The following is a 15476-nucleotide window of genomic DNA, read 5'->3' on the forward strand; positions in this document are numbered from 1 at the left end:
GATTAATGATGTATTAGTTTTGCTGTTATTCCGCACATATCTTTTATTATGTTGTATTTTTTTTTTCCTTTTGTGCGTAACTTGTTATATTATATGTATTTTTTACTTTCTTTGCGCACTATCTTGTTATATTCTTTTTTTTTTAGGTGTCTGTGCGCTTTTTTATCTGGTAAGTTGTTGTATTGCGCACTTATCTTGTTTAAATGTTGTATTTTTCTTGTTCCTTTTGCGCGCCAATCTTGTTATATTATGCTATACTATTCTTGCTGTTATTGCGCACATATCTTGTTATATTTTGTTGTATTGTTCTTGTTCCTTATGCGCGCTAATCTTGTTTTATTATGCTATATTATTCTTGCTGTTATTGCGCATATATCTTGTTATATTATGTTCTATTTTTCTTGTTTCTATAGCGCGCTAATCTTGTTATATTATTATGTATTTTTTCACGTTTCTGTTGCTCACTTATCTTGTTATATTCTGTTGTATTTTTTAGGTGTCAGGTGCACATTAATGCTGTTATATTATCTGGTAAGTTTCTGTGTGGTATTCCGCACTTATCTTGTTATATTTTGTTTTAGTTTTCTTTTCCTATTGCGTGCTAATCTTGTTAGATTAATGATGTATTAGGTTTGCTTTATGATTTTATATTTTTTTTTTCTGCTATTCCTCTTGCTATGCCACTCTTTTTTTTTTTTTTGGTGTCAGGTGCACATTAATGCTGTTATATTATGTTGTAGGTTTCTTTTCCTATTGCCCACTTATCTTGTTAGATTAATGATGTATTATTTTTGCTGTTATTGCGCACATATCTTGTTATTATGTTGTATTTTTTGTTCCTTTTGCGCGCCAATCTTGTTATATTATCCTATACTATTCTTGCTGTTATTGCGCACATATCTTGTTATATTATGTTGTATTGTTCTTGTTCCTTATGCGCGCTAATCTTGTTATATATTGCTATATTATTCTTGCTGTTATTGCGCATATATCTTGTTATTATGTTGTTTTTTTTTCCTATCTTTTTTATGATTTTTTTTCGCTTTTTGCGCCTATTTTTTATTCTTTGTTTTTTAGGTGTCAGGTGCACTAATGCTTTACTTATCTGTAAGTTTGTGTATTCTGCACTTATCTTGTTATATTATGTTGTATTTTTCTTGTTCATATAGCGCGCTTATCTTGTTATACTATGATATATTTTTTCACGTTTCTGTTGCGCACTAATCTTGTTATATTCTGTTGTATTTTTTAGGTGTCAGGTGCACATTAATGCTGTTATATTATCTGGTAAGTTTCTGTGTGGTATTCCGCACTTATCTTGTTATATTATGTTGTAGGTTTCTTTTCCTATTGCGCGCTTATCTTGTTCAATTAATGATGTATTATTTTTGCTGTTATTGCGCACATATCTTGTTATTATGTTGTATTTGTTTTGTTCCTTTGCGCGCAAATGGTGTTATATTATGCTGTATTATTCTTGCTGTTATTGCGCACATATCTTGTTCTATTATGTTGTATTGTTCTTGCTCCTTATGCGCGCTAATCTTATTATATTATGCTATATTATTCTTGCTGTTATTGCGCATATATCTTGTTATATTATGTTCTATTTTTCTTGTTCATATAGCGCGCTAATCTTGTTATATTATGATGTATTTTTTCACGTTTCTGTTGCTCACTAATCTTGTTATATTCTGTTGTATTTTTTAGGTGTCAGGTGCACATTAATGCTGTTATATTATTTGGTAATTTTCTGTGTGGTATTCCGCACATATCTTGTTATATTATGTTGTATTTTTCTTGTTCCTTTGGCGCGCCAATCTTGTTTTATTACGCAATATTATTTTTGCTGTTATTGCGCACATATCTTGTTATTATGTTGTACTTTTTTTGTTCCTTTTGCGCGCTAATCTTGTTATATTATGCTATAATATTCTTGCTGTTATTGCGCACATATCTTGTTATATTATGTTGTATTGTTCTTGTTCCTTATGCGCGCTAATCTTGTTGTACTATGCTATATTATTCTTGCTGTTATTGCGCATATATCTTGTTATATTATGTTCTGTTTTTCTTGTTCCTATTGCGCGGTAATCTTGTTAGATTAATGATGTATTGTTTTTGCTGTTATTGCGCACATATCCTGTTATTATGTTGTATTTTTATTGTTCCTTTTGCGCGGCAATCTTGTTTTATTATGCTATATTATTCCATCCATGATTATTCTTGCTGTTGTTGTGCACATATCTTTAAAATTGTGTTAAGTAGAACTGTAAGCTAACTAACGCCAACTTAAATTTTCCTTTTCATGCTGTGTTATTGAAATCATTAGCCAGTGTCCTAAAATCAACATTGATTAACGTACCAACTTAATGCCGAAATAACTGAATTTCGACAAACTAGCGACATTAAATTCACTTGCAGAGGCAAGCTGTCGCACCGAATAGCCCATAAATTATGTTTTTTTTCGGACGAGACTCCGCATGTTCAAGGTCACTTTGTTAATGAACATTTACTCTAGCCTGCACTTAAATAACGTTTGCATTTTCTGCATTATTGGTTTGGAACATGCATTAGTCAACCATATCGATAAATGTTTTAAAAACCTGTTATAAAATAGGTGAGATTCACATGGCTATCTTTCTCATAGACAAGACATTCTATATCATAGTTCACTAAATAGCGGAAATTCTCCAGCGCGGGTTTCTTTTTAATAGAGATAATCTCTTTGTCAGAATATAACGGAATAGCAAAATGTTTCTTTATCAGAGAACAAAGACATAGAAACAGAGGTTTTGTCAAGCTCATTAGCGGCCCTGTAGGTGGCGTTGAGGTAGGCGTGTGCGAGTCCGTGTCGTTAGTGTGTTTTGTCGCTGGTTTGCCATTTTCTTTCAGCAAATGTCGGAAATTTTCAATATGGATGTCATATATCACCCATTTAGTGCTGAGGCAGTTTTTTTTTTTTCAGGACATGTTGCCACACTAATTGTGCGTAGGGTGAAGATGTATTGGTCCCGGTTTGAACTCGAGACAAAATAATGTTCCGCTTTAAACGGCTTTCCACCATCTAAGAACAAGTTACCGTATTCTGGCAAGGCGTTTTGTTAAATAATGATTCGATCATCGGCTTTGTTTTTTTGTTAAAGATTCGGCATTTTTCTTAAGTAAGTACAAAGTACTTTATTTTATTTTGCCGCGGCCCTGTAGGTAGTGTTGAGGTAGGCGAGTGGCCCGTGTCGTAAGTGTGTTTTGTCGCTGTTTTGCCGTTCTCTTTCAGCAAATGTCGGAAATTTTCAATATGGATGTTATATAATAATAATAATATTACCAGACTGATTTTGTATAGGGTTGTAAATGGATCGGTCCTTTGAACTTGAGGCAGAATAGTGCTCCGCTTCAGATGACTTGCAACCAAAAACAGACATCTAAGAAGGATTTAATCCTGGCAGGGCTTTTTGTTAATGATTCGGTCTTTGGCTTTGAGGCAAATTAAGTAAGCACAAAGTACTTTATTTCATTTTGCCGCCTGGAACAATATATAAGGTGAGAGAGATATTCACAAGCCTTGCCAGTCGAAGTTGCAGTTCTGAGTTGTCCACAGTTGTCTTTCGTCCGGAGAATGAAGGTCCAAGCTGTTGTAGTTCTTGCCGCTCTTCTTCTGCTCGCAACTTTGGTTATCGAGAGTGACTGCTGGCATGGACCCTATAAGCCTGGGAAAAGAGAGTTGGAAGGAAAGGTTAGGAAAGCCTTGCTCCTTATTCGTATGACCTCTTAATCCGGCTAGTACAGCTTTGATAGAGAATAGAATATTCTGATGAACATACCTAACCGGTGTATAACTGAATAATAGGAAAAACGAATTAAAACCTTAAGGTTTCAGCCTAGCAAGTGAAAAAGGGGAACGGCCTTTGTATAAAAACACAAAGTTTCTTTCCTTTTTAAAGTACCGTATTTTCTCGATTAAACGCCGGGCCCCGAATAAACGCCGGGTCTCCGAGCTAGAGTAGTAACTAAGCCTTCCAGGCATTTATTTGAGGTGTAACATGCTTTAGGTATGATGGCAAATTATGTTCATGTCACAAATAATGATTTAAAAACCTTGTTTAATAAACATTTTGCTCCAATTAACTGCACCATTCAAATAAACGCCGGATCCACGGAGCCAAGTTTGAAATAAACGCCGGGGGCGTTTAATTGAGAAAATACGGTAACTCAACATGTCATTTAGACTCTATGACTATTATTTCTGTAATGTTTTATTTACTTCAGCGCTTACAGTTGAAGAGAACCGCAAAAACCATTTGTGAAGTGGCAAAAAGTGCTGGATGCTGGGGAATGGGAAAGATGGTCTTTGAAGAAGACAAAGGAAAAGAAGACAAGAAATAGCGATGTAAACGTGGAGGAGTGATCATGATAATATTATATAAAGATTATAACAACATAACACTGTAATCCAGTAGAAAATCGTAAATGAGAAATAAAAATGTGAGACGTATGATTGTTTGTGTTTTTATGTGTAGACAGATGTTTACTTCGCTGGATTCTGGATCGAGAAGGTCCGGGTTCGAGCCCTGGCCGGGGTCGTTGCGTTGTGTTCTTGGGCAAAACATTTTACTCTCATTGTGCCTTTCTTCGCCTAATAATATACATACAAAAAGTTCTGCATGCTCATTGGCTGAGAGCACGTCAATTAATCCCAAACAGTGCAGAAAGTTGAAATTGAGTTCAAAAAGTTGAATTGAGTGAAGAAAGTTAAAATTAAATTATTTGAAAGGTCGAAAAGTCGAATGTCGGAGTGTTTAAAAAAAAAAAAATAAAAAAAAAAATAACAATTATAAAAAGGAAACCAAAGTTATAAGTATATAAACCAAAGTACTAGAAATTGGACGTTTGTACAGCACAAGAGAGGCTTTACGAAACTACTGAAAGCTACCAATCGTGGATTTTCTTACGCGACGGCTCGTAAAGAAGAAAGATTACAAGCGTGAATTGAAGTTGGACATTTCAGCCCAAACCAATACAACTGAATAAGGATAAAAGCACCTGATAATGCATGACAGAGAGATTTAAAATTCCCTAGCGGTATCTGGATTTTACAAAGCCCGGCAACTCCGTTATGTTTAAGAACGTATCGGAAAGGTAAGCCACTGAACACGTTTTGTTTGTCATCCACTTCAAGTGAAATTTTTGTATGTGTATTATTAAAAAGTAATCACATGATTTTTCTCGTACAATTTGGGATAAATCAGCACTCGTAAATTTTTCAAAGGCTAACAAAATTGCACAAGTTCGTAGGGCAAGTGCAATTTGTAGTCTTTGAAAAATTTACGAGTGCTGATTTATCCCAAATCAATGTGATTACCTTTTCATATTCCATTAAGGGAGAGGAGAAATACTCCTAGTCCGTTCATGGTACGGAAACTGAAGATAAGCAACGGACGCCTGGGCTCCAAGGCTCTAACACAGAGTCTGCTTTTGTCTTTTAACTCCAGTCAGTGATACAAGTGCCGTTTGTGGCAGATCTACGATGAAGCGCTCGTAAAGATGCCGATTTATTGTACAATCAAAGAATAACGCAATTATGGCGCAATTAGTGCTTTGCAAACTCGAGACAAAAACTGCGGGCTCAGTGCGGTGTCAGAGATCGGAATTTGCCATGCGCCATGGACTAGTGCTTGTCCGCCACGAAACTCGAGTGTCTGTGGCACAAGGCAGGGACGTACCTGCGAAGTACGCAATGCGTCCAGAATTTCCCAGATTTTTTTACATTATAGAAGAAATGCAAAGGATAAAGTCGAAACTAATAGGGCGACCTTTCTGCCAAGGTAGCCTGGGACAATGAAGTTCTAAGTTGGGAGGCAAAGTGTGCACATACTGTGGAGAAACCCAATGGTCTAGTGGAGACCGTCAAAACCACGAATGATGTCTTGTACACAAACGTAACTACAGTTCTTACGATTCTTTATACGTACAATGCCAGTGTCCACGGCGACGCCAAAGCGGCCATTTAGCATCATCAGATAAGAAGATTCAAAAACCTACATGCGCTCAACTATGAGAACTGAGCGACTCTCCGCTCTGGTACTTATGTATGCTTATAGAGGCACTGCGATCGACACTGACAAACTAATATGGGAGTTTTGGGCTAAAAAAAACCCAGAAGGTTCGCTTTTAAATTGTTATTATCCTAACTTTGTATCAGATCTACAGTTCTCGAGTTCTAACAGTGCAGTGCATATAATTGTGCATATATTGCCTTACGGAAAATATTTACCGAATGCGATGCCTAAGTACTAAAGAAATGAACGGACGTTTTCTGAAAACAGGTGTACATGCTCCAGTGTAATTAATAATATAGACAATTTTGGTTTTCTGGTCGAGCCGAGTTAAGGTAAACTATGGATTTTATATCTTGACTACTTGTAAAACCCTTTTCAGTCTCAGGAATGCAGAAAAGGCGTTTAAGAGGGTAATATAAAATAACTCCCCTAAAAGCTCGCGCATACGGCGCTCGTATCATCCATTTGGGGTGAACCTTCATCTTTCACTGACTTAGTGCGTACTACTAAAAATTGTGTAGGTACGCTCCTGCAACAGTTCGCTATTCCTGGCTTGATATAGGGAGTGTAAAACTACTGATTTTCCCACGAGCGCAACAGTGTTTTTAACATAAAAAATCTGACAAACAGCTACAAGTAGCTTTTCTTCATGCTATTGTAAGTGAGAAAATTGACAAGTCACTGTTAGAAATGACGGATTTCAGTGCTAGTGCATGGAGATAGACTGCGTTCTCCGCCGTGATTTTTAGTCGAAACCAGCAACAAGCAAGGGAAACAATACAGAAGGTTTTCTAAGGCAGTCTCTGTTTTCCCGCCTTAACCGACCGGCCGTTCGGCTCCTGGGGACGAGGAAGCAATAGTCTAGATTTGCAGCTTTGAACGTGGGCGTCCCGCCTCAAAAAATGTTCATATTCGTGTTGTGCGTTGTGCCGTATTTTCTTTGCCTGCCAGGTGCTCGTGGGTTTTGGACATAATAAAAATGCCGCGTTAAAATTGTGTGTAGTAGAACTGTAATGTATAATTACGCCGACTTAAATTTTCCTTTTCATGCTGTGATATTGAAATCATTAGCCAGCGTCCTATCATAATTCACCCAATTACCTGATAACATGATTAACATTGGTTAAAGCTCCGATTTTATTAAATGTCGAAATAACCAAATTTTGACAAACAAGCGGCATTTAATTTACTTGTAGAGGCAAGCTGTCGCACCGAAAGGAAAAGCCAATAAATAACATGTTTCTTTTCACACGAGATGTCCGCATGTACAAGGTCGCTCTTTTAATGAACATTTACTTTAGCTTACACTTAAATAACGTTTGCACTATCGGTGGTATTGTTTTAAGTACATGCATTAGTCAACCATAGTGATAAGATGTTTTAAAAACCTCTTTAAAAGGTAAGATTCTCATGGTAATATTTTTTCATAGAAAAGGCATTCTATATCAATATTTACTAAATAGCTGAAATTCTTCAGCGCGGGTTTCTTTTTCAATAGAAAAAATCTTTTTTAAAAGGAATAGCGAAATGTCCTTCTTTGATATGAAACAGAGAATGAAAGACATATAAACAGAGGTTTTGTCAAGCACATTAGCGGCCCTGTAGGTGGTGTTGAGGTAGGCGGGTGGTCCGTGTAGTTAGTGTGTTTTGTCGCTGTTTGCCGTTCTCTTTCAGCAAATGTCGCAAATTTTCAATACGGATGTCATATATAACCCTTTAAGTGCCGAGGCAGAGAAGGTTTTGTCACGACATGTTGCCAGAATGATGATGTGTAGGGTTGTAAATGGACCGGTCTTCTGAACTCAAGACAGAATAATGCTGCGCCTCAAACGACGTTCCGCCAAAAACAGACATCTAAGAAAGAGTTTATTCGAAGACATTTTTTTTAATGATTCGGTCTCTTCGGCAAATTAAGTAAGCACAAAGTACTTTATTTCATTTTGCCGCCTGGAACAATATATAAGGTGAGAGTGATGTTCTAAAGCAATTCCAGTCAAAGTTGCAGTTCTGAGTTGTCCACAGTTGTCTTTCTTCTGGAGAATGAAGGTCCAAGCTGTTGTAGTTCTTGCCGCTCTTCTTCTGCTCACAACTTTGGTTATCGAGAGTGACTGCTGGCATGGACCTTATGGGAAAAGAGAGTTGGAAGGAAAGGTTAGGAAAGCCTTGCTTTTTATTTTTATGACTCAATGAAAACACGTTTCTTGTTTTCAAAGTCACTTACTTTACTGACCTTTAGTTTCGGAACCTTTAGTTGGTAAAAACACAAGGTTTCTGGTTTGTATTGATACAAGTCAACATGTCATAAACCTCCGAGTTGGGCGCTCTGACATTATTTCTGTCATGTTTTATTTACTTCAGCGCTTGCAGTTGAAGAGAGCCGCAAAAGCCATTTGTGAAGTGGCAAAAAGTGCTGGATGCTGGGGAATGGGAAAGATGGTCTTTGAAGAAGACGAAGGAAAAGAAGACATGGAATAGCGATGTAAACGTGGAGTGATTATGATAATATAATATAAAGAATATATATAACAACATAACATTGAAATCCTGTAGAAAATCATAAATGAGAAATAAAAATGTGACATTGATTATTTGTGTTTTATGTGTCTGGATTCTAGATCAAGAGGGTCCGGGTTCGAGCCCTGGTCGGGGTTGTTGTGTTGTGTTCTTGGGCAAGACGCTTTACTCTCATTGGGCCTTTCTTCACCCCATTTCATTTTGGGAGAGTACAAATACTTTTAGTTCGTTCATGGTAAAAAAAAAACGGAGATACGCCCTAAACTGATGGCCACAAGGCTCGAACACAGAGTCTTTAACTCCAGTCAGTAATACAAGTGCCGTTTGTGGTAAATCTGCGATGAAGTGCTCATTAAGATTATGGCGCAATTAGTTGCTTAGCAAATTCGAGACAAAAACTGCGAGCTCAGTGCAGTGTCAAAATTTGCCATGCGCCATGGACTTGAACTTGTCCCCGACTGAACTCCAATTTCTGTGGCACAAGGCCATTCTCCTGTCTTTGTTTGGGATGTTAGTCAATTGCTGGCAAACCGCCGGCATTAGTGTCACGTTGCCCAACGGTTCGCTATTCCTGGCTTGATATAGGGACTGTGAGATTTTAGTGTTTTGCCCACCGTGGCGAGCACAACGCATCAACCACCACCACCACCGCTCTTCACCCCCACCCCCAGGCCAGTGTCGAATCTGGACATCACGATCTAGAGTTCAGCAGTAACCATTTGGCATTTCTCTAGTCTTTAAAGAAGACACAGAATAATTTCTAAACTGATAGATTAAAAAAAGCAAACCTTTATCAATTTTGTTCGGTATATTATCATCCCACTCAGTTACATGCAGGGCAATTTCTGAATGCTTCAAATGAAATGACATCACCTGATGTACAATGAATTATCGCAAAATTGAAGGTCACACAGAAACCGACTCAATTGCGCTTTTATCACAAACGGCTTCAAGTAGCTTTTCTCCATGCTATCGCAGATTGGTGTCGTAAACGAGTCAAATTGACAAGCTACAGTTAGCAATTACGGAATTAAAAGCAAACGACAAGTAAGATAAACAAGACAGTAGGTTTTCTCAGGCATCCAGCAACATGTACCCCGCTACTCCATCCTCTCAGCAATAAGAACCCACCACAGTGAGCAGCCCTAAGCAACCAGCTTCAATTAAGAGCAACTCAATCAGCTGCCTTAGCAGCTTCTCCCAGTACCTGCCCTCGCTGACAACAACTCCATTCCTGGTGCCAGGCTCTAGGTTCACAAGAAAGTTCATAGACCCTGGGAAAGAGCTGACACTTCCTTTGTTAACTAAGTGTATTTTAGCATTGACTAAACTTAGAAGGATGCCTGGTTTTGATTTTATTTTCAGAAGGCGAACGCGGAAGTACAGATTTTTTTATCCTTCACTTATACTATTTTCTCGGGATCATAAAAGGACGTTGTACTGATGTTTAGAGATATGTTGACAGAGGAAACAGTCGAAAGTTTACTTAGTGTATGTAATGTAAATTGGATGGTTACAATGAATATGGTACGTTTCTGTTTAGAAATGTGGGGAAAAAAGCTAAAAAAAAAGATCGTCTACTGAGACGACAACACAGAGCTGACACTTATCCAGTTTAGTTTATAAGAGTGATCAACACAATTGCAGTATTAGCTAGTTTCACCTAATATGATAAACGGTTTACAATAAGTTTTTCCCTTTCGGTTGCACTTTTTTCAAGTGATACGGGAATAAGTTTGAGAGAAAGTCAGTTTCGTCTTTTTTATGTTTTTGCTATTCTAAGGTGGTGAAATGTTGGGTGATTCTAGTTTTGAATTTTATACACCGAAATAAATCAGTTCATTTATCTTGCTATTCGAGGAAGCAAACTTCTTAAAACGAAATAATGTTGTACTTCACACACAAGCCTTAAAAAGCAAGTTAAAAAGAAACTGCCTTTACGCCGCCAGGTGTATTATTATTTTTTTATTTTTAAAAAGCGCTCCCCCCTTTCTTCACACAAATGTGTAAACTCAAAGCTTCAAGGCGTCTTGAGCTAGTCTTCTTACTCTAAAATATGCTAGTATCGTATATTTTTACTTTACATAGTATTAATGTGGCTTAAATTGTGAAAAAAAAAAAACCAGCTTTATCATTACGCCACATAAATTTGTCTTTTCATGCTGTGATATTGAAATCATTAGCCAGCGTCCTATCATTTCACCCAATTATCTAATAACGCAATTACTGTTGGTCAAAGTACCGATTCACTGAGATTCAGTTTAATGTTGAACGGAACAATCGAACTAGAGACATTACAATCAAAGGAAGAGCCAGGTTGTCGCCCCGAAAACAGATATAACGACTGAGCCTTTAAATTACATAAGATGTCCGCGTATACAACATTGCTTTCTTAATCATGGTGAAAAAAGTAACTTTGATAAATTCCTTAAATTGACCCTTGCTCCACCTTGGACTTTACATTTGCATTTTTTGGTGGTATCAATCGTACATTTTTAAAAAAATCACTCTACCAACTTAATAAATTGTTTTTTTAAAAAATCTTTTCAGAAAACATTTAAGATTCTCAAGGGCACCTTTCTAAAAGAAGCTGTTCTTTGTCAAAGTGTATTGAATCGTTAAATAGCTCAGATTCACACGGGTATCTTTTTATTTATTTATAGAAAAGCTATTCTTTATAAAAGATTGAAGAATACACATTACCAGAAGTTTACAATGCTCTGATATGAAGGATCGGTTGACAGTTGGGCTGTCTAAACTCCATCTCGTAAGCGAAATGTCGTGATATGATCGTAAACGGAGGTTTTGTCAAGTTTGTCGGAGGCCCGGCTGGTAGTATTGAGGTAGGCGGGTGTTCATTGTTGCCATTACCTTTCAGAAAACGTGGGAAATTTTCGACATGGATGTCATATATCATATTTTAACTGATTTCGCGGATTTTCAGATGTTGCGTAGGGCGTTTGTCCGTTGAGGTAAGTTTTAATGGCTCGGTCCTTTGAACGCGAGACGGAGCAGTGCCCCACTTTAAGCGGCTTTTCTATAAAAGATTTTATCCTGGCAGGACCTCTTGTTAATGATTCGGCCTTTTGTCTCTTTTGGCCTCGAGGTAAAGTAAGCAAAAAGTACTTTAATTCATTTTACCGCCTGGGACAGTATAAAAAGTGGGAAAGATATTTAAAAAGCAATGCCACTGAGTCAAAGGCAGTTCAGTTGTTCACATTTGTCTTTTATCTAAAAATGATGATCCAAGCTGTCCCAGTTCTTGCCATTCTTCTTTTAGTCATAAATCTGGCTACCAAGTGTGATTGCTGGATTGGACCCGACATGAAAGGGCCGCCACCAAGTCCAGAGGGAAAAAGAGAGTTGGAAGGAAAGGTTAGGATTTGTATGACAGTTAAGTCACTGTTAAGTTAGCCTCTTAATCAATCCGGCTGGCACAGTTTGATAGAGATTATTCCGATGAACATAACAACTGAATTGGTAGATGACTGTATAATACTGAAAAATTTAATCAAGAAATGTGGTAAATCAGTTAAGGGTCTTTAAGGTTTGATCATAGGAAGCCAGGAGAAAAGGTTTTTGTATAAAAAGGCAAGGCTTTTTAGTTTGTTTAGAAACAAGATTTCTTTATTAAAACGAGTCACATAGACGTTTAGGGTCCTCTAACATAATATTTCTTCTGTACTTATTTTCTTCGCCACAGTTTAAACAAGTCGCCGGGTGCGTTTGTGAAGTGGCAAGAAGTATTGGATGCGGGGGAATGAGGAAGAGAGTCTTCGAAAAAAAGGAAAATTGCGATGAGAACTTGGATGAATTATCATGATAGTGTGATACTAGGATATACTCACATTCAGTAACCTACTAAAAAATAGAAAATAACAATGATTATGATTGCAAGAAGAGATATCATGACACTCAAACCTAGTAGAAGTGCATAGAAATAAAAAGGTGAAACGTGTGACTGTTTTATTTTTCATGCGAATTGTGGCCTGACGGTTAGCACGCTTAACTTGGGTTCATGCCCTTAGTGGGGTCACTGTGTTGTATTCTTAGGCAAGACACTTAACTCTCGCAGTGCCTCTCTCTACCCAGGTGTAATAATGTCCTGAGGAATATGCTAAAAAACTTGAAATCTAATAGTGCCTCTACAACCCAACAAAATTTATTGTTTGACCACTTGTTACGTTACATCTTTGTAATATAGTAACAGAATTGAGAAATTTGAACTTCTACCCTCGCTGGTAGCGAAAGCGATACTAAATTTAAAATCTGATAAAGTAATACTCGTACATCGACCTTACAACCCAACATTATTTATTGTTTGACCACTTGTCTAACTTGTTGCGGTTACATCTTTGAAATATAGTTACATTGAAATATAATTAATTGAGAAATTTGAACCTCTACCCTCGCCGGTAGCGAAAGCGATACTAAATTTAAAATCTGATAAAGTAATACTCGTACATCGACCTTACAACACAACATTATTTACTGATCGACCACTAGTCATAACAAATCTTTGAAATATTAACAAAATGCACCTCTACCCTCGCTGGTAGTGAAAGCAATACTAAATTTAAAATCTGATAAAGTAATGATTCTACATCGACCTTACAACACAATATTATTCACTTATTGACCACTAGTCGTGATGGACCATGATACATCTTTAAAATATTAAAAGAATGACCTTTTGCCCTCACTGACTTACTGGTAGCGAAAACGATACAAATGTGTTTCTACTGAAGGCAAGACTGAATTCATTCTGTTTTTGGCTCTTTAGGGCTGATGTTTGATTCAGCCGGTGAAGCTGCCTCACGTTTCTGCGAATCATCGACCTTGTTCAACATTGCTGCTCTATATATTAAACAAATTCTTTCATCCCTCTGGTATCCCGAGAACAGTGCTGCTTCTATTTGATCCTTTGAAATTTCTCCAAGTGGTTTTCCTCTCAGTGAAGGCATCGTGCCATAAAATTTCTCAGCTTGTGCAGCAAAAGGCTTGAGCTCTTCATCAGATGTTTTTGCTTCTTTCAACTTCATGTCCAAAGCAAGAAATAGTTCTGTATCGATGCAACATTGCGGGAATTTATCAACGAGCTCGGCGATGTTGGAGCAACTGTTCTTCTCGAGTAGTTTCTTTAGCAGGGAATGCGTGGAAAGCGAATCACACATAGCATCATGGATTCCTTCTTGCCATTTTATATCCCCCTGTTCGAATAACGAAAACTCTTCACAGCATTGCTGGTCTCGTGACGAATAAATAGACTGATAACGAAAGTTCTGGGTCTTTTTGGTTTGTATAGACAACATGTTCAGTAGTGTTCGTAACCTAAAATTGTAACTTCCGGGAAACGACTTGATCGCCAATCTGTACAAGTCGACCCACTTGATCTTCTTCATCAGCGCTTTGTATTCGTCGCTTGTATCTTGCAGTCTATCAAATTCAGCAATCAAAAAACTCCAGTCAAATATGCAGTTATGGCATGCAATGTACTGGACATTTTCTAGGAAACTACAAAGGCTCGTTGCCACGTCTGCAAAAGTCTGTTTGTCTTGAAGAACATCTGGCGATATGCGGTGCACTTGATAGGCTTCCATTTGTTCTTCTCTTGGCTTGCAGGGATTAACATACGCCATCCAAGGTGTCACAACATCACGATCCACTTTTACTACCCCTATTTGGATAATTCGGTCGGTTTTTCTTTCGAAGCCCGTCGTTTCCAGGTCCAGTATTGCATAAACTGGCGAAACGCCTGCAACAGGGGAGCACATGATCTTCTTTCTAATTTCAGGACCAAGTTGAAGACCGTTGAATCCAAGATGGCTGCCAAAGAAAGTGTAAGGCCGAAAGTAGACTGGAGCGAGCCTTGCCCTAACTCATTGTTGGAAGTTCTGTATTGTGTGTCTAAACTGACTCACGATATCTACAATACAGTTCTTCTTGCACTAAAGGGCGCTAGGTTAAGAAGGTGGCTAACACTGCAAACGAACTAAAAGGGTTAAAATGTTGCAAAGAGAATTGGACACAAATTTTTGAATTTGCCCCGCTCCACCATTTTAAATTTATATATAACACCAAAAGAGGATTTATGGTTCCTTATTTTGGTAAAAACTAAACGGCTTGAGTTGAATGCAAGCCTGAATAATTCACCTCTTCCCGTTGACTCGGAGCAATAACAATGCAGCTACGAACTGGACTGAGGACAGTGGATCAAAGATCGATGCCGCGCATTGTTACTATAAATTGACAGAAGTGAAGTTCTGCATATATGGCATCTTACATTAACATGGTTGTATTTTAATCCTTTTTGTTTCCTTTCTTGCTAGTTCTTGTGCTTTTCTTTCCATTGTAGCTGGCTTTCTTCTCGTTGGTTTGTCGAGTTGTGCTCTTGAAGCAGCGACTTTCAACGATCTCTGCTGTTCTTTGTGGACAGTACACACCTTGTACTGTTTTTTCGCCCTTTATGTACTCTATAAATGCGGGATCCGTGTGCTGCTCGGCGGGCGTGTCATCTCCGTGTATATCATTAAACAATTGCAACTCGCTTTGAACATGAGCGTAAACTTTCCGCACCAAAGATATCACCACATTTATTAAAACAAAAGGAATAAAGAGACAAATGATAACAAACAAATTGCGAAAGACAGACCTTTCCCCTTTTATCTTTGTATCCATTCGTCTTGAACTCTGAACAAATTTAGTTCAGTCGTTTGTTACGACATTCGCTCTGTTTCGTCATTTGTCTTGCGTGCGCTGCACGTGCGGGTTAAAGCGCTCGCTAATTCTCCGAAATATATTTTTTCTTAAATTTTTGAATAAAAAGGGAAAAAAGTAGAAAGCAGGAGTTGTCCAACTGAAACAAGCACCTAGTTTGCGACGGAAACTGCCGAACGCCTGGAA

At 37.7% G+C, this 15476-nt stretch overlaps 2 protein-coding genes and 2 long non-coding RNA genes across 6 annotated transcripts; 3 read left to right on the forward strand and 1 right to left on the reverse strand.

The window, feature by feature from the left end:
- Positions 1 to 2146: 2146 nt before the first annotated feature.
- Positions 2147 to 4498, forward strand: LOC144653045 (uncharacterized). 2 transcript variants are annotated; one of them, XR_013570657.1, is made up of 3 exons: positions 2147 to 2833; positions 2969 to 3736; positions 4270 to 4498. It is a non-coding gene; the product is annotated as an uncharacterized LOC144653045 (long non-coding RNA). The 2 variants fall into 2 exon arrangements; XR_013570656.1 differs by having other exon boundaries at positions 2147 to 3736.
- Positions 4499 to 8034: 3536 nt separating this feature from the next.
- On the forward strand, positions 8035 to 8644 carry LOC144654845 (uncharacterized). The gene is made up of 2 exons (XR_013571006.1): positions 8035 to 8210; positions 8418 to 8644. It is a non-coding gene; the product is annotated as an uncharacterized LOC144654845 (long non-coding RNA).
- Positions 8645 to 11297: 2653 nt separating this feature from the next.
- LOC144654829 (uncharacterized) lies at positions 11298 to 12525 on the forward strand. Of its 2 annotated transcripts, XM_078515052.1 has the most exons (3): positions 11298 to 11416; positions 11854 to 11948; positions 12277 to 12525. In XM_078515052.1, exons 2-3 carry the CDS (start codon positions 11898 to 11900, stop codon positions 12394 to 12396), a joined length of 171 nt encoding a protein of 56 aa, XP_078371178.1. In that variant the 5' UTR covers positions 11298 to 11416; positions 11854 to 11897; the 3' UTR covers positions 12397 to 12525. The 2 variants fall into 2 exon arrangements, with proteins under 2 accessions (XP_078371178.1, XP_078371177.1); XM_078515051.1 differs by lacking the exon at positions 11298 to 11416 and having other exon boundaries at positions 11429 to 11948.
- Positions 12526 to 12719: 194 nt separating this feature from the next.
- Positions 12720 to 14413, reverse strand: LOC144654522 (uncharacterized). The gene has a single exon (XM_078514674.1). It carries the CDS (start codon positions 14345 to 14347, stop codon positions 13334 to 13336), a length of 1014 nt encoding a protein of 337 aa, XP_078370800.1. The 5' UTR covers positions 14348 to 14413; the 3' UTR covers positions 12720 to 13333.
- Positions 14414 to 15476: the final 1063 nt, after the last annotated feature.

Source organism: Oculina patagonica, chromosome 5 (genome assembly GCF_052425735.1).
Source record: "Oculina patagonica isolate OP01 chromosome 5, crgOcupat, whole genome shotgun sequence".
Taxonomy (NCBI): domain Eukaryota; kingdom Metazoa; phylum Cnidaria; class Anthozoa; order Scleractinia; family Oculinidae; genus Oculina; species Oculina patagonica.